At 37.5% G+C, this 19,336-nt stretch overlaps 1 protein-coding gene across 1 annotated transcript in view; it reads right to left on the reverse strand.

Annotated features, from left to right (window-relative positions):
* Window positions 1-19,336, reverse strand: part of RGS22 (regulator of G protein signaling 22) — a 58,352-nt gene that overhangs the window by 27,726 nt on the left and 11,290 nt on the right. Inside the window, 12 exon segments of the mRNA XM_041412547.1 lie at window positions 2,340-2,441; window positions 4,016-4,141; window positions 5,983-6,088; window positions 6,601-6,677; window positions 8,311-8,482; window positions 9,382-9,543; window positions 10,135-10,372; window positions 10,486-10,749; window positions 11,796-11,967; window positions 12,412-12,604; window positions 14,496-14,581; window positions 18,300-18,521. Coding sequence (XP_041268481.1) covers window positions 2,340-2,441; window positions 4,016-4,141; window positions 5,983-6,088; window positions 6,601-6,677; window positions 8,311-8,482; window positions 9,382-9,543; window positions 10,135-10,372; window positions 10,486-10,749; window positions 11,796-11,967; window positions 12,412-12,604; window positions 14,496-14,581; window positions 18,300-18,521 — 1,920 coding nt within the window.

Genomic DNA, 19,336 nt, shown 5'->3' on the forward strand with positions numbered 1-19,336 from the left:
GTGCAGGCTGCCTGGCAGAGTGATATGATGGGAGCATGCAAGGCACTGGCTGGTGTTAAACAGAGAGGCTAAACTGCCTTAACCTCCATCATCACTTTCCACTAAAGTGGAATAAATCCTGTATCTGACAAGTCCACAGTAATGAAGACTCCCTTTATTTAAATTGATTCTAGCATTAAAATATTGTATTTCCCACAACTGTATTAAATTTTCTAATTCTAAATAACGTTTTAAGAAATTAAACCCCAAAATTTTATGTTTCTTTATTGGTTTTATTTTCAAATTTTTTTACACTCATGTGCATCTGTTCACAGTGAATAACCGTGTATGTTCCTGGATGATTACCAGTTTCAATCTCACTGTAGTTTCTTTCCCCAGGTGAATGCATATATACCTTGGAAAGCATTTTATTACTCTATCATAAAGCTGAGATAGCAATGCCTAACAAATGAAACAACAAGTAGCAGATACACAGCAATCAAGATTTGTTCTTGTTTCTAACAGGAAGCAGGCAGCACACATATGGAACACTCTGTCTCTGCATGTCTCTTTCTGTAATAAATAGTAAAATATATATGACAATATGTCATGCAAATCTGATTCACATTCTCTTAGGAGCATTTGGAGTGACTGTCTTCTTGTGCCAAAGGTGAGTGCAGAATCTGGGAAGGCATCCCTTCCGTAAGCAGACTCTGTAGATTGGTTGCAGCTTGACTCTTTACGGTGTTCCAATGAAAACAAGTATAATTTTTCTGCAGCCTTAAAAGGCAAGCTTGAGAATGATACCAAATGTTGCAGCACATGTGTTGATTTGTTATGTTACATTTCAGCTGTTAGTTATGCTAATGGAACGGTTTCACATATTTAGTTTTGATGTATTTACTTTCATGGCTATGTGTATGTACTGTCTGCAATTGCCTGGTAACACTGATTGTACGATGTTCTGCTGTCACCACCAGGCCAGCATTGGAAATAAGATTAGTAAAAAAGACCTGGGCCTTAAATTTTCAGATGTGCAACCACTACAGAAAGAATGTAAACTGGTGTGAAATGAAACCAAAATGAAAACCATCAGAGACTATAAGGTAAGCTTTGGCCTGAAATAAAACACACAGGAAAATGGTGATACAGAATAGATATGGTCAGTGTATCTGCTGTGAGGAGGTCCCCAGCCACACACAGGCATGGACAAATACAGGAGACAGTCAGACTTAAGGGGACATTCAGTTGCCCACAGCCTCAGGCCATAAAAAGAGCTGGAGGGGAAAACAACTAAATAGGGTAACAGTTCCGTTTACCCAGTATGAGACAGGAGAGGGAGGAACCCATGCCCTGGCCTCTGCTTGGAGTTTCTGTACAAATAACACTGATTTACATGAGAATTCTGGACAAATATGCAAACTTCTGTTATTTTCCCAGTAAAACCTCCAAGAAGGAAAAGAAGACAAATTCAAGAATGTCCAGATGCTCAGGAGCATGTCATATAAAGAGATTTCTCTCACCTGCCCTCTACAGATATTTGATCCAATGATATGTGAAATAGTTTTGCTCTATTACAGTATATATTGAAATATGTGGATAGGATATACTCCTATACAAGGTTTAGAGAGGAAAATCAGACCAAAGTTTCACAAGTGATTTTAAAAGTTCCCCGTAGTTCTTCTAATGATACCACACTGTTGCAGTTTCTTTCCCTGATGGAATCAATCTACTCTGCCTTCAGCACCACTGTGGGCTAAGTGCATGCTTAATTAAAATATCTTTTATAGGAAATATCAGTTCCACTTAACATTAAATGAGGGTCTGAAGATCTATTTAGGGGGATGACAACCATGGTAAATATAATAATGATGCCCTGACAATCATAAAAATTGAACAGTGCTAACAAAGATCATTTTTCACTATTGAGGTCATTACCTGAGGTCTGTACTACGACATCTGCAATTCTAACCCACACAGGAGATGAGGAAAGGTACAGCAGAATTAGTTGGTTTAGAAAAAATACTATCTCTGATGTTAACACTAAGCAGACAGTTTCCAAATATGACTCAGTGTAGCAAAGGGGAGTTTAGGTAAACTGAGTATAATAGATGAAACTGGGAACAGGCTGCAGAGCCTGGAAATCAAACTATGCATGTTTAACTTTTGAATCAAGAAATTCCATGGAAACAATCCAAAGAGCTTCTTTTACTGCCCATAACACAGATTTACTTTGGTGTGGGTTGTCAAGTTTTGGAAACTTTTCTATCTTCTTTTCAGTCTTTACACTGAACAAATGCATTTGTGAAGGGAACTAATAAATGTATTTTTGAAAGAAAAACACATTATTTACAACTTACTTGAGCTTGCTGGCATATTTGAAAAGGCTGAAGGGTTTCTTGGTAAAAAAGCTGATGATAAGCCTGTAGGTCGAACCAAAAGTACACACAGTTCTTCCACAACTAGAGATGAAAAATATTGTAGGTTATTGTTACCCAAATATCACAATTTTATAAAAAATTGACTTTCCAATGCAAGTAATTATTTAGCTCCTTGGGGTCATCATAAATCAAGATCAATTTAAAATGGATTTAATCTTCTGTTGCATACTGGCAGAAGAACAACATATTTCATAGCATTGTCACAGTGATACTCTATCTTTTATTGTATCCTTTATGCATAATTGGCCATTAAAATCGTTAACACTGTAGTTAACATTTGAAGAGTAACCACATTTCAGTGGCATAAAGCCAGTGCTAAAGAAGATATGCTGATAATGGACATGCAGAGTTTGTGCCATGGCAAAATAGCATTTTGCAGCAAAAACCAAAATAATTAAATACAGTGTACTTGACATATTGTACTGGGATTATCACTACATTTTTATTACATGCATTTCTGAGACCCAGAGTCTTGGCCTCATTTCATAAATTCAAACAAACAACAAAAGATCTTTCAGAAGAAGTCTAGATCTTTCCCCAAGTCCTCTGTTTTAATCATGTGTTTATGGGATTTAGACCTTAAAAATACCCTGAAACCCCCATCACTGACCAATAAAGAATGCATTCCAAAAAGGTAGGGGTAGGGAACTTTGTTCCAGAAACTGTAGCCTTCCAGACCTGGAACATGAGTGAAATAGGCTTCACAGCTGTAGAGAAAATTTTAAGCAAATAATTTTGAAAGGAGCCTGGCACCTGGAAAGGATAGAGACACTTGGGTGGTTGCCTATCTCCAATAGAAAAATAAGTTTCTTTCATTTAGATTTCTTTCTATACACATTTAATAGTTTTAGCTAAAGGTATTTAGCTTTGGAAACATTAGACCTTGCCTTCTGGAAGCCAGAGGCATTTCTAGCTACTGCTGCTGGATTCTGGGTTGTGCTAGTGGTGAAACAGATGTCCATCTTCATTGCATTCAAATCTCCCCTAAAGACTCAATTTTTCTGCAAAGCCACTAAACACTAACTCAATATTCATAAACTGTTCCAATTCAATCCTCAATTTACACCAAGCAATGAATGATACATCTGCTGACTACATAGAAGAAATAGTGTTGTGTGTCTCAGAAATACAAGGATATTCATAGAAGCATAAGAAAGTTTTAAAAATATTGAAGATTTTGGACATCACTAAGCCAAAAAGTAAGAAGAAATCAGATTATTGTTAGTAATAGCACAGCAGATTTCCCATCTTTTTAAAAAATGGTTTTTGTGGGTTAAGACCTCATTTTTTTCTGCCAAGTTAAAGGTTAGCTTTTAAAAATTAGTAGCCCTTTTTTTTATCCCTGATGGTACAATAAGAATTCGAATGGGTTTGAGACGGTAAGAATCTGACAGCTTGGTTAAGACCTGTCATTAGTTTGCATATATACATGAACAGTTTATTGTTGTTTAGGGATTGAAGTCTCACAAGTAATAATTCATGCAGTCATCAATCTTTCTTTCTCCATTTCTTTTATTTTCAGTCTGGCTGCCCTCTATAACTTGGCTTTCAGTCAGTTGTGGACTAAATTATCAAGAGTAGGAAAATATTCATACCTTATTCCCTGACTTTTCACAGAATTGTGTGAAGTAGTAGCCTGCTCTGTTCTCCAAATAAAGAGACTGCAGCATGCTTTCAATTCCTGATCCCCTGAAGATAACACTGCTAGCAGCACTCTTCCCCTGGACAAATAAAACATAGTTATACAGCAAGGAATAACAGGCTTTCATTATTTTCAAATGTCACTACATTGCAAAGGAGGGCCATGAAGTGTGTTCAATTAGTATCTTCATCCCAAGGAAGTAGACTTCATTTTCTACTACATGTGCAATTGATCATGGCCCTCCACACCATTTTCCCACTAAATATTCACATCCAATGGAATAAATCTGATGACTGAAGACATGCAGAGAAGCTAAGTGATCACAGCATCCCTAAGGTGGTTCCTCAATACTTAAAACAGAAAAACAAACCTGGCCTTAATTCTGTCATTAAGTCTTTATCTCTGGGGAATTCCAGTGATGCTCAACAACATCAGTTAGCTGTCAAGGGTTGTCTCAGCTCAGGCTACCATGTTTTGGATTAAGAGAAGTTAAGAGGTGGTTCTTTGGTCAAGACTCAAAACATTTAACTATTATGGAACAAAAGATACATCTTCTGGGGTTTCACCACTGACATGAGCAACAAAATCGTGAGCAATTTATCGAGTCAGAAATCCATGCTCATTACCACAGCTAGCTCCTAGAGCATTTGATGAAGAATACATCCATTTTGTCAATGCCCACAGAGAAGCCAGAAAAGGCTTCTGTAAGTAAATTAGTTTCTGATGATCACAAGAGAAAAATTATGGCTGATTTGCTGTCTCTGATAGGAGAAGAGGAAGCAGATGAGTATGGTGGCTGGCAATCAGCTTCTCTCCAAATAGTAATTAGGATGGAGACAACCAGACTTTTGAAGCAGAGCAGGAAGACCTCCCCCCCCAGTATGAAGTTAAACTATTAATCCCTGCATTCCCCTGTGCGTTTTTGTGACAGCAAATTATGAGGTCTTGACTGTAGGTTCCAGTCTAACCAGTGTGGATGTATTATATTTTCTTCTGTCAATAAGAGGGAAAATGCATATGATGTATAAAAACTAATAGTTCATGGTGTGAACTTCTGCTGAATATACATTCCTAACTGCAAATGTCTCCTAATTGCAAAGACTAACCTTTTTCTTCTGTCAAAAACAACAAAGTAAAATGACTGCAGTGAAGTAATAAATAAATTTTGAAGTGCAAAACAAACAAGCATGTACTCAAGTGCTCAACAAACTCCATGCACATACGGGTGGGCCCAGATTTCTTAATGTTTTTTCTTTTGGTTGTATGGCTGTGAGTATCAATACCTCCATGAAAGAGCAGGCTGTTTTGAGACCATTCCACAAACAAGAAAGGTTTTGGATATATTTTAGATTGCCAGATGTTGACATCTCATATGTTTGATTTGTCAGCATTTTAACAGTTATTGAGAAAAGGCTCATCTGTGCAGCCTGTCTCTCCTGAGGTTTGTTTGACTTAAGATCTGTTTAGCAGGCAATAATTCAACAAAGAAAAGAATTAAGTACACAAGCAATAAAGAGGGATTGTACAGATGAACCATCTTCCTCTATGAATGTTATACTTTTAATGACTTTCTAAAGCAGATTCAATTTTCACTGTAAGTCTGATATACTTTCCTAGGCAATGATTCCACTGAAGCATTTATCCAGAGAGTTTTCCATCACAGCCTACTGAACACATGGTTACTATGGAGAAGATCAACACTTTCTAGTGAAAATAAACCTCTGTGTGTGCCATGATTTCCTATCCAATAGGTGACAGATACAACAGAGGAAATGCTGACATTCTAAAGATACCGCTGCATAAAGCATTGACACTCATAAAATTAAACCAAGTTCTCTCAATTTTTGACTACTTCATACTGCAGAATAAAGAGTTTTAACCCATGATTCAAAACAAGTAATATTTTCAAACCATACTTACATGGAGAAGCTCAGCATAGGTGTACTTTCTATGACCCTGGTATTCTGAGTATTTGGTCCCATCCAGAGCTAAGCTATGAATCATGTCTGTGCTCACTGACATTGGCCTGGATCACAAACAAAACAAAATTTTAATACATATTTAAGAAAAATCTAGGGCTGCTTACAGAATAAACAAATAAGAAGGGGCAGAAAACTGGTGTAATGATATAGTGAATAGTAGAGAAAAAAGTACACAGAGTTTAAATTTACAATTAAAAAAACTGTAGAAGAATATATTTTTCATATTGTCCTGTGGAAATCATTGGCATAGCATGACTCTGAGGGTTAGCATTTGAGACAGGTTAGAAGAATATGAATGTATAAAATATTGACTATTATACAAGAGAAAACATTTGTATTTGGGAAAATAAACTCTTTTGTGTTGTGGCATAAACAAGCGAGAAACTAATCAGCCAGGGAGGAATTCTCCATGCAAACAATCTGTACCATAACTGTGCTTCACTAAGCAGATAATTGTATTAAAGTATTAATGAAAACAGTAGACTCTAAAATACTTTCAGAAATATTTGAGGTATATTGCTGTGCAGAAAGATACACAAGGGACTATAGTACTTACCACATTCTACTGCTAGAAATATCATCCCTTTGAAGAATCTGACTTCCTGTGAGAGTAGGTAGTAATCCTGATGATTTCTTCAAAGAAAAATTTGGTTTAGCTAGCTTTAATAAGTTGTTGGTGAGTTTCTTCTACTTTTGTAAAAAGCATTACAGAAAAATAAGGAAATTATAATTATTTTTCCAGCTTTTTGTTTTCTTAACATGTTCTCATTGACTGGTTAAAAACAGTAAAGGATTTTCAGGAGTATTCTTCCTTGTCAATCATAATATGTAAAATGGCAAGTTGCAAAAATTTCTGAATATTTTTCAATATTTTTCAGCATAACTTAATAACCACTACAGCTTAGAAAATGCATTTTTAGCAGGTGGAAATATGCTACAAGCACACTGTACAGAACTACAGAGGATGTCAGGTGAAGAGCATGTGAACATGTTTTGTGAAACTTTAGGAAGATTATCTTAAGTCAGCTCACTGTAAGAGAGATACAATCACTCAGACTGGGAGAGAAAGGGGTCATTCTGCCACACTATCACTTATTATTTTGAATAAAATCACACTCTGACCTTTTGGAGATGCCAATTGCATTCAGAGTGCCCTCAGAAATTCACCCAGAGCTGCTGCTTTTTCTAAGCTCTTGCAAGCACAGTGTAGTTAGAAGATTCAAAAGTCCAAATTTCTCGCAGGAAAAAAAAATAACAGCAAGAAATGGGTCATTTGGTGACTCTGTGATGTTCATGGTACCAGGTCCTAACTTGGGTCAAGTTCAACAGGGACTGGAAAACCTGCAGGTTCCTGTCTGTCTGACCTACAGCTAATCCTGGCTCGTTAGCACACCTTGTGAACTGGTCACTAAGACACAGGTGCTTCTTCCTCCCATTTCTGCCATGATCAACAGGAACATGGCTTCTGAATCTAGTTTCTTCTAAACAGGAAATCTGTTCCACTGTTTTCCTCCATTATCTCCATCAGATTTCAAAGGAAATACTTGTAGCCCCAAACTATCCAACCTAAAGTAACAGAGGTATGTGCTGACAAATCTGTGGCATAGCCTATACAGTTCTTGATACTGGAAGCACAGTTTCAATCCACATTCTCCAAGTACCACATATACAGGGGCTTAACACTGTATTGCTGAAAACCTGTAGTTTTTAAGTTACCTCTCACACTCAGGCTTTCAAGGAAGAAAAGTGACAAAACTGAACTGGCCACCTGAAAGCTACAAACTGTGGAAAGGTCTGTTGAATGGCTCATGGCCCTCTGGAGAAATAAAAAAAAAAACATGTGTAGCTGACTGAAGGGCTGTAGTGATAGAAAATGAGCAGAATTCTGCCTTTTTTATAGACATGAGGAATAGATCCAGGTTAACTGCAGTGAAGTTGCAAGAATTACTCTGGATTAAGACAAGGCTGAGTGGTGAAGCTGCATTGCTAGAGACTTAATTTTGCAGTTCTGAGAACTTCCAGCTAAAATATCTATCCACAGGACTTAGGAAATACCCAGGGTGTAACTGAGAAGATATTTTGACTCCATTTATAGCAACTGTTTGCATGAAATATAATGAAAGTTTATTTCATTTTTATATGTAACCATCCTCAACATACCAGCTTGCTAAGTTTCCTAAAAACCTTGTTCCGTTGAATTCAAGGAGTTTTGTCATTATTTTTGACAGGAAAAAGCTTTGTTTTCCAATGTTGTGATCCTACTTACCTGAAGAAGGGAAGGTGAGATGTCAGACTTTTGGGTCAATGGTAACAATGATACTATTTGTGGGAAAGGATCAATGTCCACTCTTGGTCTCTCTTGACATGTGTGCCAGAACTTCAGTTTTGCACTGGCAGCATCTATTGCTGTTGAATGAGTGACACAAAATCTGGGACCCCTAGGGAGAAGAAAGCTAATAAATAGAACTTTCCAAAGTAATGAAACACTGGGCTATCTGGCTTCATTTTTTTTCCCTACTGATGTTTACTGTACCAAGATATGGTGCTATATGCACCTAGGATTAAAAACCAGTTAGTGTCAAAGGTATGATTAGATACTGCATGCTTCCAAATCTAAAACCAAACTACACATAAATAAACTCAGGTTGCAAATTCTGCACCATTACAAACAGTTGCCCTTGAATCAGTCTGCAGGAAGGTATGCCCCATCCATCCTACAGCAAAGCATGGGAAAGGATTGTAGGCCAGGACAGAGACCAAAAGTCATGTGAGGATCCACAATTCCAGGTTTATGACTGAAATTTGTTGAATCCCCTTGGGGAGGAGAGAACATCTTCAAAAATTTAGCACATATTTTGGAAATAGGTTAGATTTTATATCCTCACTTAAGCTGTTAATATGTAAAAGTCATTTTGTGTGACGCATTGAACAGTAAAGTCTGAGGGTTAAATCCCATGAAGGCATACACACAGCACTCTCAGGACTTGGGAAGGGTAGTATGGGGAACAGGTTAGGACAGAATTAACCTCCTGTGCCTGGAGGGGTTTCCTTGTCCTGCAGACTAAACTTTAATTAAACATTACCCAAGGCAGAAATCCACAAAGCAGCTCAGATTCTCCAGTAGAAACATGAGAACAGTGTATTAAGGCAGAACTACCAGGCTTCTCAGCAGATTGCAATGTAGTTTAGGCTCAGCCAAAATTTCATGTGCTAGTACTTACAGTGACATTGCTTCTAATAATTGCAGTGGTATAAGTGACATTAAATAATAGGCTTATCAAAGAAAATGGACATTTATTAAACAATAGAATTTTATTTCACGTCCATTTTTTCATACCAGTAAAGAAGTAATGGTTTCACTATTTCAGGCTGAATCTGTCTTAAATGCATTATATTCCACTGATCTCCATGCAGTAGCTCAAGTCTGAGCAACACTTCTGAACTGAGGAAATAGTCTCCACTGCTCAGCAGGTACAGTTTTTTCATCTTACTGAGTTGCCTGCAGTCAACAAAAATAGTCACATAAGCATGTATCAAATGCTATACAGAACTAACTACAATTTATCCTACTGCTTAAACTGCTGCCATGCAACATGTTTTTAATTGCAAGTGGCAGAAGCCAAAATATTTTTTCCACAAATTAGAGACAGATTATGTGTAAGACAAAATGTATAGTGCTGTAGAATAGACTATCAGAATCCAGCAGAATCTTTCATTAAAGGAGTTGTCATACTGATGTCCTACTTGTGAATTTATTTTCTTTAGGTTTTTTTTCTGTTGCCATCTGTATTCCAAATCTCTTTCTAACACAGCCTTAATAATATGATTCTGACTTCATGTAAGCCTTGCAAACATGACTCTACAAAAAAAGAGTTTTATCAGCTCCAGCAGAATCATTCCAAACCTTGTCAGGACACACATTTAATTGTTTCTGTTTACTCAGACATTACAATTTACTCTGAAATCTCAAAACCTGCATTTATCTACCCAAGTTACAAGTATTAAAGCACTGAAATCTCAAAACCTGCATTTATCTATCCAACCTGCATTTATCTATCCATGGGAGCAACTGTTAAATAATGGGAAGTACCTTTGTTGCCTTGTAGTGTTCTTCAGAGCCTTTAGTCTTTCAATATCCATCCAGAGCCACCAGTACCTCTCCCCAAGTGTTCCTTTAATGAACTTCTTGAATCTTTCAAACTCATGTCTGTTGCCAGTGTCGTACGTCCCGTGACTAATACACCAGGCAGCCCTGCTGTCTGGCCCAACACTTTCAGAACTTGGACTTAAGCTTCCTTGTTTTCTTACATCTTCCTTGGAGTCCAAGGCTGTAAGTGGAGAAGAACTTTGGTTAAAGAGTGACTGCAGTACCATGAGCAAATTCATTATTCATTAGCTTGTGCGTAAACACTTTAGGTTGTTTTGTGGAACTTCACATTACTTTCAATGTCAGCAGTTGACTGGAGGGTCAGCTCTGAAAAGGGTTCCTTCATTGCAATTTGAGAGGATGTTTGTGTGAATTCTTCCTCTGTCTGAAAAGCTGTGCTTCCTCGTTCATCTTCCTCTTCTGTGGCACGGTGCCACTTTGGGTCTAGATAAACTCTTGACCGCGTGTGGGAAGGAGCTTCAGCAACGGCCACCGAGCAGCCCTCCTCAGCCTCCCTGGACCTCTCACTGGTAACATCAGCTTTTGCAGATGCCGTCCCTGAAGGGGAAAGGAAACTGTTTGTGGCATTCCTTAGACAGGTAACCTGCTTCTTTGTCTAATTAGTCAGACATTCCTTTCAACTTCCTCTGAAAATAAGCCACATCTAACCAGTGCTGGCCACTGTCGCAGACAGACACTTGGATTAGGAACATGGCAGAGAGATTCCCTGCTCTTCAATTACACGATTTCCTAACTACACATGGCAAAATGTGCTGATATTAACATAAAAATCAGTGTCATTTAAAACATATGTTCTTAATTCTAAACTATTTCACCTGTTTTCACTTGACAAAGAAAAATCACAGCCTCTTGACACAGGTCTGTGAAATTAAACATGGAGAATCATTTCTCAGGACCTAAGTCAATTACAGAGAGAGATACATCTTTGAGAATGGAGAGAGAGCAAGCTCCTAACATATGAGCTGAGGATTCTCTTCCTCTTGCTACTGTGTAAAAAGCAGAAGCAAGGCTGTGCAATGAGATATATGTCCATCTGTATTTTCTCTCCCAGAACCTCTGGAACTTGCCTAACGATTTCAAATAAATTTGAAGATAGACAGGATGCCAAATGATTACATCTTACAAGATTCATAAAAAATGGCAGCCAAAAGACCTTTAAGTGCCCAACATAAATACTCTAAGAAGATGGCTGAAACACATCATATGCTATCAAATACCCAAGAATCCAGACAAGAAAGTCTTTCAAAACATATTAATGCACCTCCCCCAAAAAAGCCCAGAACAACTCAGCTGAAACTTACAGATTTCTATGAGACAAAAATTTGTAAGAAAAGAAACTACTACTAACACACAATTACTTGGCTACTAGCTCAAACTTTCATTTAATGTTGTAGCTATGGAAAGAAACAAAGCTTGTCTGAAGCCTCAGATGTCATGTGATACTCAGAAGGTAACAAGTGGAGTTAGCAACAATTCCTTAGAAGGCCTTTTCTTTCCAGCTAGCTTGAGCTGTGTTAAGGGTTATGAAACCCTTGTTAACCCTTGTCACTTAACCACAGGGTTAAGTAACCCTTGTTACTTACCCAGAAGGGGACCTTTTCCAGGTAATGATTCATCTCTTTTATGCTGCCCAGGCAAATGCTGAGTATCTTGAATTTTACTAGAAGCTACAGGACGCGTATACGAATCTGTAGTTTTCACAGAATCACCTTGTTTTGCCAAGGTAAACCAATCCTTTACCTGAGAAACAGTAGCCTAGGAAAATAAGTTTCATAGAACAATTAAAATTTCTCTGTTTATTGCAGTATTTCTGAGAGCTACAGCTTACTGTCCATAGGAATTCTGTGTAGTCTGTTTGTGTAGCTTTCTGTAAGGAGAGTTCCTAATGCAGAGAGCTGTGCGACAGTAGCTGAGCATGCTTGTATGAACTGAGTTTCTGTTTAAGTTGTATTACAACTCATCAACCTTCTTCCATAGTACGAAAAACTTTGAATATAAAAGCTATTTAGAGAATCAGGGAATCAGAAGATGGTTTAGGTTGAAAGAGACCTTGAAAATCATCTATTTCCAACCCCCCAGCACTAGACTATGTTGTTCAAGAGTCAGTTGTCCCATTAGGTTGTGACCTCAGTTACAATAATTCTACCCAATTAATTCAATCTATATTGATGTTACACCCACTAAATATGTTTATTTTACCTCGCCAAGTGATACATAGAACTTCTCCATAGTCAATGAAGTCAATGATGAAGTCAATGAAGAGTCATCCTCCTCAGGACGGAGAGAACGTGGGCTTTGCTTCCTTATCCTTACCCAGGGAGAGTAGTCACTATCTATAATGAAATTAATGCCAGTCTTGCTCCATTCTACCTGTGATATCAATTTAGCTAGTCTGAAATTAAATGTTGAGACAAGAAAATAATTAATTTTATCTTTTAATCAGAGAAACAGTTGATTTCCCCACAGAAGTGCCAATTTTAGAAAACTGTCTATCTAAAAAACATGGCTACAGAGAACTTAATGATCTGCTTTTTTTCATAGAATAATGGAATTATAGAATATCCTGATTTGGAAAGGACCCACAAGGATCACTGAGTCCAGCTAGGTATTATTTCAGCCTTCAAATGCTGTCACATCTGTAAATGCCACTACTGCCACTCCACAGCTCACCTGCACATAGATAGTGCCCTGCTTGCATTACCAAGCTTTACCAGTATACTTCTTTCAGGATATTGCATGTATCTCTGCAATTCCAAGCCCTGCCCAGATTCACTTGAACATTTTGTTCACTAAAATTGAACTATTCTCCCAGGTTGCAGAAGCCCTGTATCACTACCAAAGACTACACCTCTGGCTCCTGACAGAAGCAGTCTTCCAGCAGGAATGCCACAGCACTGATTACACTGATGGAACTTGCAGCTGATAACAAGACAGCTGGCACCACTGTTCAGCTGGCTGACCTGTGGGGATTCCATAATACTGAACAGCTCTCCAGTGCTACTTTGTGTTAGTGTGAATACATTGCAGTGTTCAGGAAAGGCAACCTTAGAACCACATGACAACAGTGAGGATGCTCTGGCCCCAAGAACTGGGCAGAACTTAGTTAAGTTAGAAAGAAGTACAAAGTCAACCAAGTCACATGTGAAGGGAAGATGAAGCCTACACTTCAGCCTACAACCAAGTGAATGCTCAGTTTTATTTGTGTCCACTACTAGAGATCAATTAGGATTTATTTCTAGGGTTAGGGTGTCTTCATCTTTAAACACAAGTTTCCCTTTTAGCATCTGAACTTATCTTGATTCGGATTCAGGAAAGCAGTTTGAACTACTGACGTCAGTGGAAATTAGGTACATGCTTAAAGATGGTTTTATGCAATTCTCTTGGTAACTCTGCTTGATCAAATAGTTTGTTACAGCAGAAGATCAAAGTTATTGTTTCATGTGGCCCAGATATGGATAAAGCAGGCTGTTAACAAAGGTATAATTCAGCACTCTCACAGTTTGCTTGTTCTTTGCACACTTTTCCCCCTTGAACTTAAGTGCAGTTTCCAGGTTATCAAAAATAAAAACGTTTTACATTTTTTAACTGTAGAAGTCTGTACCCCAGTAACCACTCTGCTATTACAATCAGCAAATACAAGTTTTGTGAACCATGCTTCCAGGCTGCCTCTCCTTTTGGACCCCTAAAACATCCTACAATCATCTGCATCTAGACACAGCCTTAAGGAATATAGAGGTAGGTCCTCCCAAAAATGCACACTAGATCTCCTGAACATGTGCTGAATAGACATCTGGAAAAACACTGCAAGTTTGTAATAAATCAGCCAGCTATGCCATGGCATCCCACAGAGGACTGTGATAAACTCTGACAGAGGCCCCAAAGACACTAAACTAATAATTGAAATAAAAAATACTTCCTGTTTTTTTCCAAATTAATTTTATAGACTTGTAACTTCTACTTATACGGCTTACATATTGATTAGCAAAAGAAGCATTGCTACCATGACCTCTCTGAGGAACAGAGATTTGGAAATCAGTAAATCCCATTCTTACTCTCTTTGTAATGGTGTAGTATAGAATGTAATTCATGGTCAAGGAAAATTACAGCACGATGAGTGAAAAAAGTCACTAACTTTACTTTATTCAGGTCACTAAAATATTACAATAAAGAAAAGAGGACAAGAGGAGGGCAAAACCACTTTAGAAATACCACCAAGATGAATTAAACAAAAGAGGAAAACATACAGATTTATGACTGAAAGACAGCATAAAAGATTGCAATACCTGTATTCAAAGTAACAGTCACTTTCTAGAAACGCTGGAAGCCTTTCTTTCTTAATCCACTCAATTGCTTGTTCTTGATCAAGTTGCTGTTAAAAAAGAAATGATAAGTTTTTGCAGCATTCTTGACTTTCTTGACTTATCTGCCACGTAACTGATTCTCTACATCCCCCTTCTACAGAAGCATTGCAAATAGAGTGAACATAGTCTTTACGCTGGAACAATTACTTTCCTATTAAAAGCTAAAAAGATCTAAACCTGATTTCACCTATTAAAAATTCAACTTTTGTAACAAATAATGAGTGTCCTTTCTTCAGCAATAATGCATGTATGAATCATTCTTTTACTGTACAATTTCAAGTGCAAATTAGATGCACAAAAATTCTCTGCAATAGGAAACTGCTGTTTTCTGACTTAAACACATTTTATAAATAATAGCTATTCGTTTTCCTCAAGCATTTGGAGAGTAAGGAACCTTAAATTAAGTTACATTTTCAGAATCAGAAAATTGTGGATATTAAAACCAAAATCAAACAAACAGAAATCCAGTTAGTTCTCACCTCTCATGCTTTTATGTTGGATCACTGCATAACTGCATTTTACACAGTAAAATGTAATTCTCAGGCATGGTATGACCTGGGGCCACAAGAAATTTCTGCTCAGGCAGTCTAAGCCTCAGTGCCTCATTGAAGCAGAAAGAGAAGGGCCTCCAAGGAGTAGTTTAGGGGGTGAAAGGGAAATGTTGAGCAGCAAGTTACACAGAGACAGCTAGTTCCAATGAAGTAAGAGTAACATCTCTGACTATGGCCACAACGATCCATAGTTGCTTGCCTTAGAAATTACATACAGCCCTTCCTAGTATTTTTTTAATAGTGTACTTTTTCCACTCTTAGGGGATGATCTATTTTATTCATCTGAGTTGCATTCTTCCTTTTAGTGAAGGTGAGACTAATTGTTTTGAAGAATGCAGGAACTACCCTTGTCCATAAAAACAGGTGAAGTTTGGGCAAGGATGGGTACTACGTGTTATATCAGGTAACCAGTTTATGTAGATCACAGTTTGAATTTTCTTTCCATGAGCTAATATTCCATTCAGGGCAAGGGTTATTTCTGCCTCATGCGTATCTGTAGGGGATTAAAAAAATCTGAATTACTCAGAAAGTGGGTGGTTTCATTTAGGGAGAAGAAAATATTTCAAAATATGGAAAGCTTATGTTGGCAGTGGCTCATACAATGTAATGTGTGGAGATGGAGACTAATTACTCCCAACCACACAGTGTATGCTTCTTCTTGGCAATTGACAAGTTTTTTTGAAATACAGAAGATAGTTTCTTTATTTTGGCATTTAATATTTATGCATTTACTGACTTACAGCCCAGTTTTTTATCTGAATGATTCATAACATGCTCATGTCTGTACATGGCTGGTACACAAAATTATATATCATATCAGAAGGAAAAATTTCTATTCTTTCTCCATCCCAAGAGAAAGATGTTACATTTAATCTGATGGAGTTTGTTACCTTGGTTAGTTTCCTTACCCAATCAGCCTTAGACCTTGCTAGGACCCAATCCAGCAAAGCTTTTAGCACATGTTTAAGTTTAAGCATGTGTTTAACTTCCCTTGATTAAAGTTAAAAACATACTTAAGTGCTTTGCTGAACTGGGGTTTCTCTGAAGTAGGCTATGTGGGATGCCAGCCAGTTTCTTTCCATAGTTGTGATTGATTCTACACAAGTCCACAGATTTTTTTCTCAATGTATTTCACACCATTGATATTTATTATGGATGAGAGGATACTTACTTCCATATCAATGATTTGCAAATGTGCAAACACACATGAAGAAAACTTTTGCTTCTCTGTAAATCTGTAACAATCTGAGAGGGAAGTGAAATATGGAGAAAAATACCACTGTGTGTATTTCTTAGTCAAGATGTGTTTAAATTCAGGCCATAGCCTGAAAGGCCTACTAGGATTTTTCAGTAATAACTCCTTTTCATAAGTAACCTGACAGTGATGACCACTCAAGGTGACTTTTTGTAATCAGTGTAACATTCAAAGCAACTTGCCAATCTCTTTAGTTCGTGTGAAGGCAGCCAAAGCAAAGCAGACAGCATCACCTGACAACTGAAAGATCAAATCCTACTTGATTTGAACAGAACTACTTGACAGAGTTGATCTGGAGTGGCTTCTCCTGGTGCAGTCACTGTAGTGCAATGAATGGAGCTAACTTCTTTCACCCTGTGTAGTTGCAGTAACCATTTGGAGCAAGCTGTTCCACAGGCCATTTTGTTCCAGCTCAGACTTGAGATGCCAAGCTGAACTGGATGAGGCATCTATGTTACCCATCAAGAAAAGAAGGAATCAAAAATAAGAAGAAATATCACCCTTTCACCCCAAAAGGAGAAGAAAGGGTACTGAGGCATACTACTCCTCAAAAGGCTATAATGCTTCCCTTCTATGGAAAATATCCCAGGGAAAGAAATGGAATCTTAAGTAATACTGAAGCTCTGTTTCTCCAAACCACATGAAAGAAGAAAGTAATAGTGAAGTGGCTTTAAATTGCTCAAGAAAGGCCATCCACAGTGGTGGGAGGTTAGCCCAGAGAGCAATGTAAGCCACAGTTGCACAAACACACAGCATTTCCTCAGTTTAATAATGAGAGCAAATAAGAAATCAAGAAGAGCTCTTCTGCTTTTGTGCTCTCAAGCAAAGTATTTGTGAAAAATATTATTTAACATGGTAGGGATGTCTGTGAGCCTTGTCCTTTTGTATCATTTATCCAGTTTAAATGCAGATAATTGCAGTATCACATTAGTATCATTTTGTTAAGCATCATTGTCTTTTGACCTCTCTCAACACTGTTTTCTTTTCTGAAAATCATTAATCTTATACTGGGAAAAGCAGTGGTCTGTTACAACTCCCTGCTTTGCTCTCAGCTTTCCAGCTATGACGTAATTTTGAGCAGCCACTGAAAAAAATGGAGCAAGACCTTATACTGGCCTTGAATAAAAGGAAATGAAGACATGTCATTCACATCCATGCAAAATAAGAAAGAAAGGAATAAACCAAGCATCCCAGTGAAATACTTTTTTTGTCCTTGAAACCTGTTGTTTAAAGGTAAAATCTCACATCCAATTACACCAACTTGTATTCTCCCAGATGCATAAGATGCTTCAACTGCTGATTTTAACCTGCCGAATTTGGTGCTGAAGATGGCCCTTGAAGTAGGCAGGTGAGAATACCAAAACTAAGCAAGCCTGAAACCAGATTTTCTTTCCTAAATTCCAACCCATCTTACCATTAATTTAGCTCTCTTCTTGCTAAAGATTATTTTTTCTGGCCATTTCAATTGATGCTAACCATGTAAATCCTTTAGGAATTAATGGAAGAGAGACTTATGTGTTGCCAGACCACAGATGAGCTCATAGCCACACAAGGAAATTAATTAATAAGGAAAGACTGAGCTGCATTAGTTTCAGTCAATTTGCACATTCCAGGGATCACTAGTAAAGTAACTGTTGTCATAATATTTTTTCTTTTAATATTAAAAAGTATTCAGACCACACAGCTGAACCCTGCCCTACAGAATCTTCAAAATTCTATGCTACAGGATGTGCATCTGTAATTCCATTCACTTGTCTGCTAGACACATGTGCATTACAGGGCATAATTTGGCCCATCATTATGTTTTCCTAACATAAATTAACATTTTTCCCAAGCTACCAAGCCAAACACAACAATAACGATTGCCAGTATCTCTACAGTAAGATCTAAATATAAACTCAGGGTCTATAAGATGCTTACCATAGTGTTGTAATTTGGATCAATACTGAAGGTTGAAGAAGCACTCTGCATTTTGGAGAGCTGCCCATCATTATTTTCCTTTCTTAGAACATCATAAATGGAGCTTGGAGGTTTTTGATCATGTAGATTTTTTTTCGGCTGGCTTTCCAGGCATTGTGGGGCATAATTAACTACTTCAAAAGCCCCAACAGCAGAGTTAAACTTCACTGGCTGGGAAAAAGTCTACAAAAGAAGTTAGGAAAGTTTATGGTACTGTAATAAGGCAACTGTCATTTAACAAATTACTTTTTATCATATAGAGGCATCCTACAGAAAAGAAAATTGCATTATGAGGCTTCTTTCTCTTGGGGCATGAAATAGTAATTTTTCTGCATTCTTGTTTTAGCTGTATAGCTTTCCAAAACATTCCTACTTTTTTATATCAGCAATGTTTAATTGTCAAGAATTGAATTCATTCTAGATCACAGACCATTCTTTTTCACATTTAAATAATTGATTCAGTACATTGAAGCCTAGAATATATAATTAACTGTGACTTTAGTAACTGCCCTACAAGGAAGTACTGACCTACAGGATCAGATCTACAGTATTATTCTCCCTTTTGTTATGATCAACAATCAAGGCATGAAAATATTAGCAATGAAACTCACCTTTTAAATGTGAGATGCATTTGAGGAGGATGAATCTGAAGATTTTCATATGTAGGAAAGCTTTGTCACCATACTGTTACTTGTAGGTCAAACAACTACCAAAACCCATGTCCTGTAGCCAATTTTATTATACAGCACTAGTTCAGTCAAATACTGTATAATAGATGAGATGGACCAAACTCCAATTTTGGCCATGCAAATGTGACTTTTGTCAACTCACAAAACCCCACCACACATGTACACAATGAAACAGAACCATCTTTCATCTCTTAAGCTCCGGTATCAGGTATTCCCCTAAAAGACTATCTTTCAAATTCTCTTACTTGAAATGAAGAGGAAAAATATGGATGGATTTTACAGAAGTCATAGAGGATACCCATGACAGTT

This window comes from Onychostruthus taczanowskii, unplaced genomic scaffold, assembly GCF_017590055.1.
Source record: "Onychostruthus taczanowskii isolate IOZ18803 unplaced genomic scaffold, ASM1759005v1 scaffold4, whole genome shotgun sequence".
NCBI classification, from domain to species: domain Eukaryota; kingdom Metazoa; phylum Chordata; class Aves; order Passeriformes; family Passeridae; genus Onychostruthus; species Onychostruthus taczanowskii.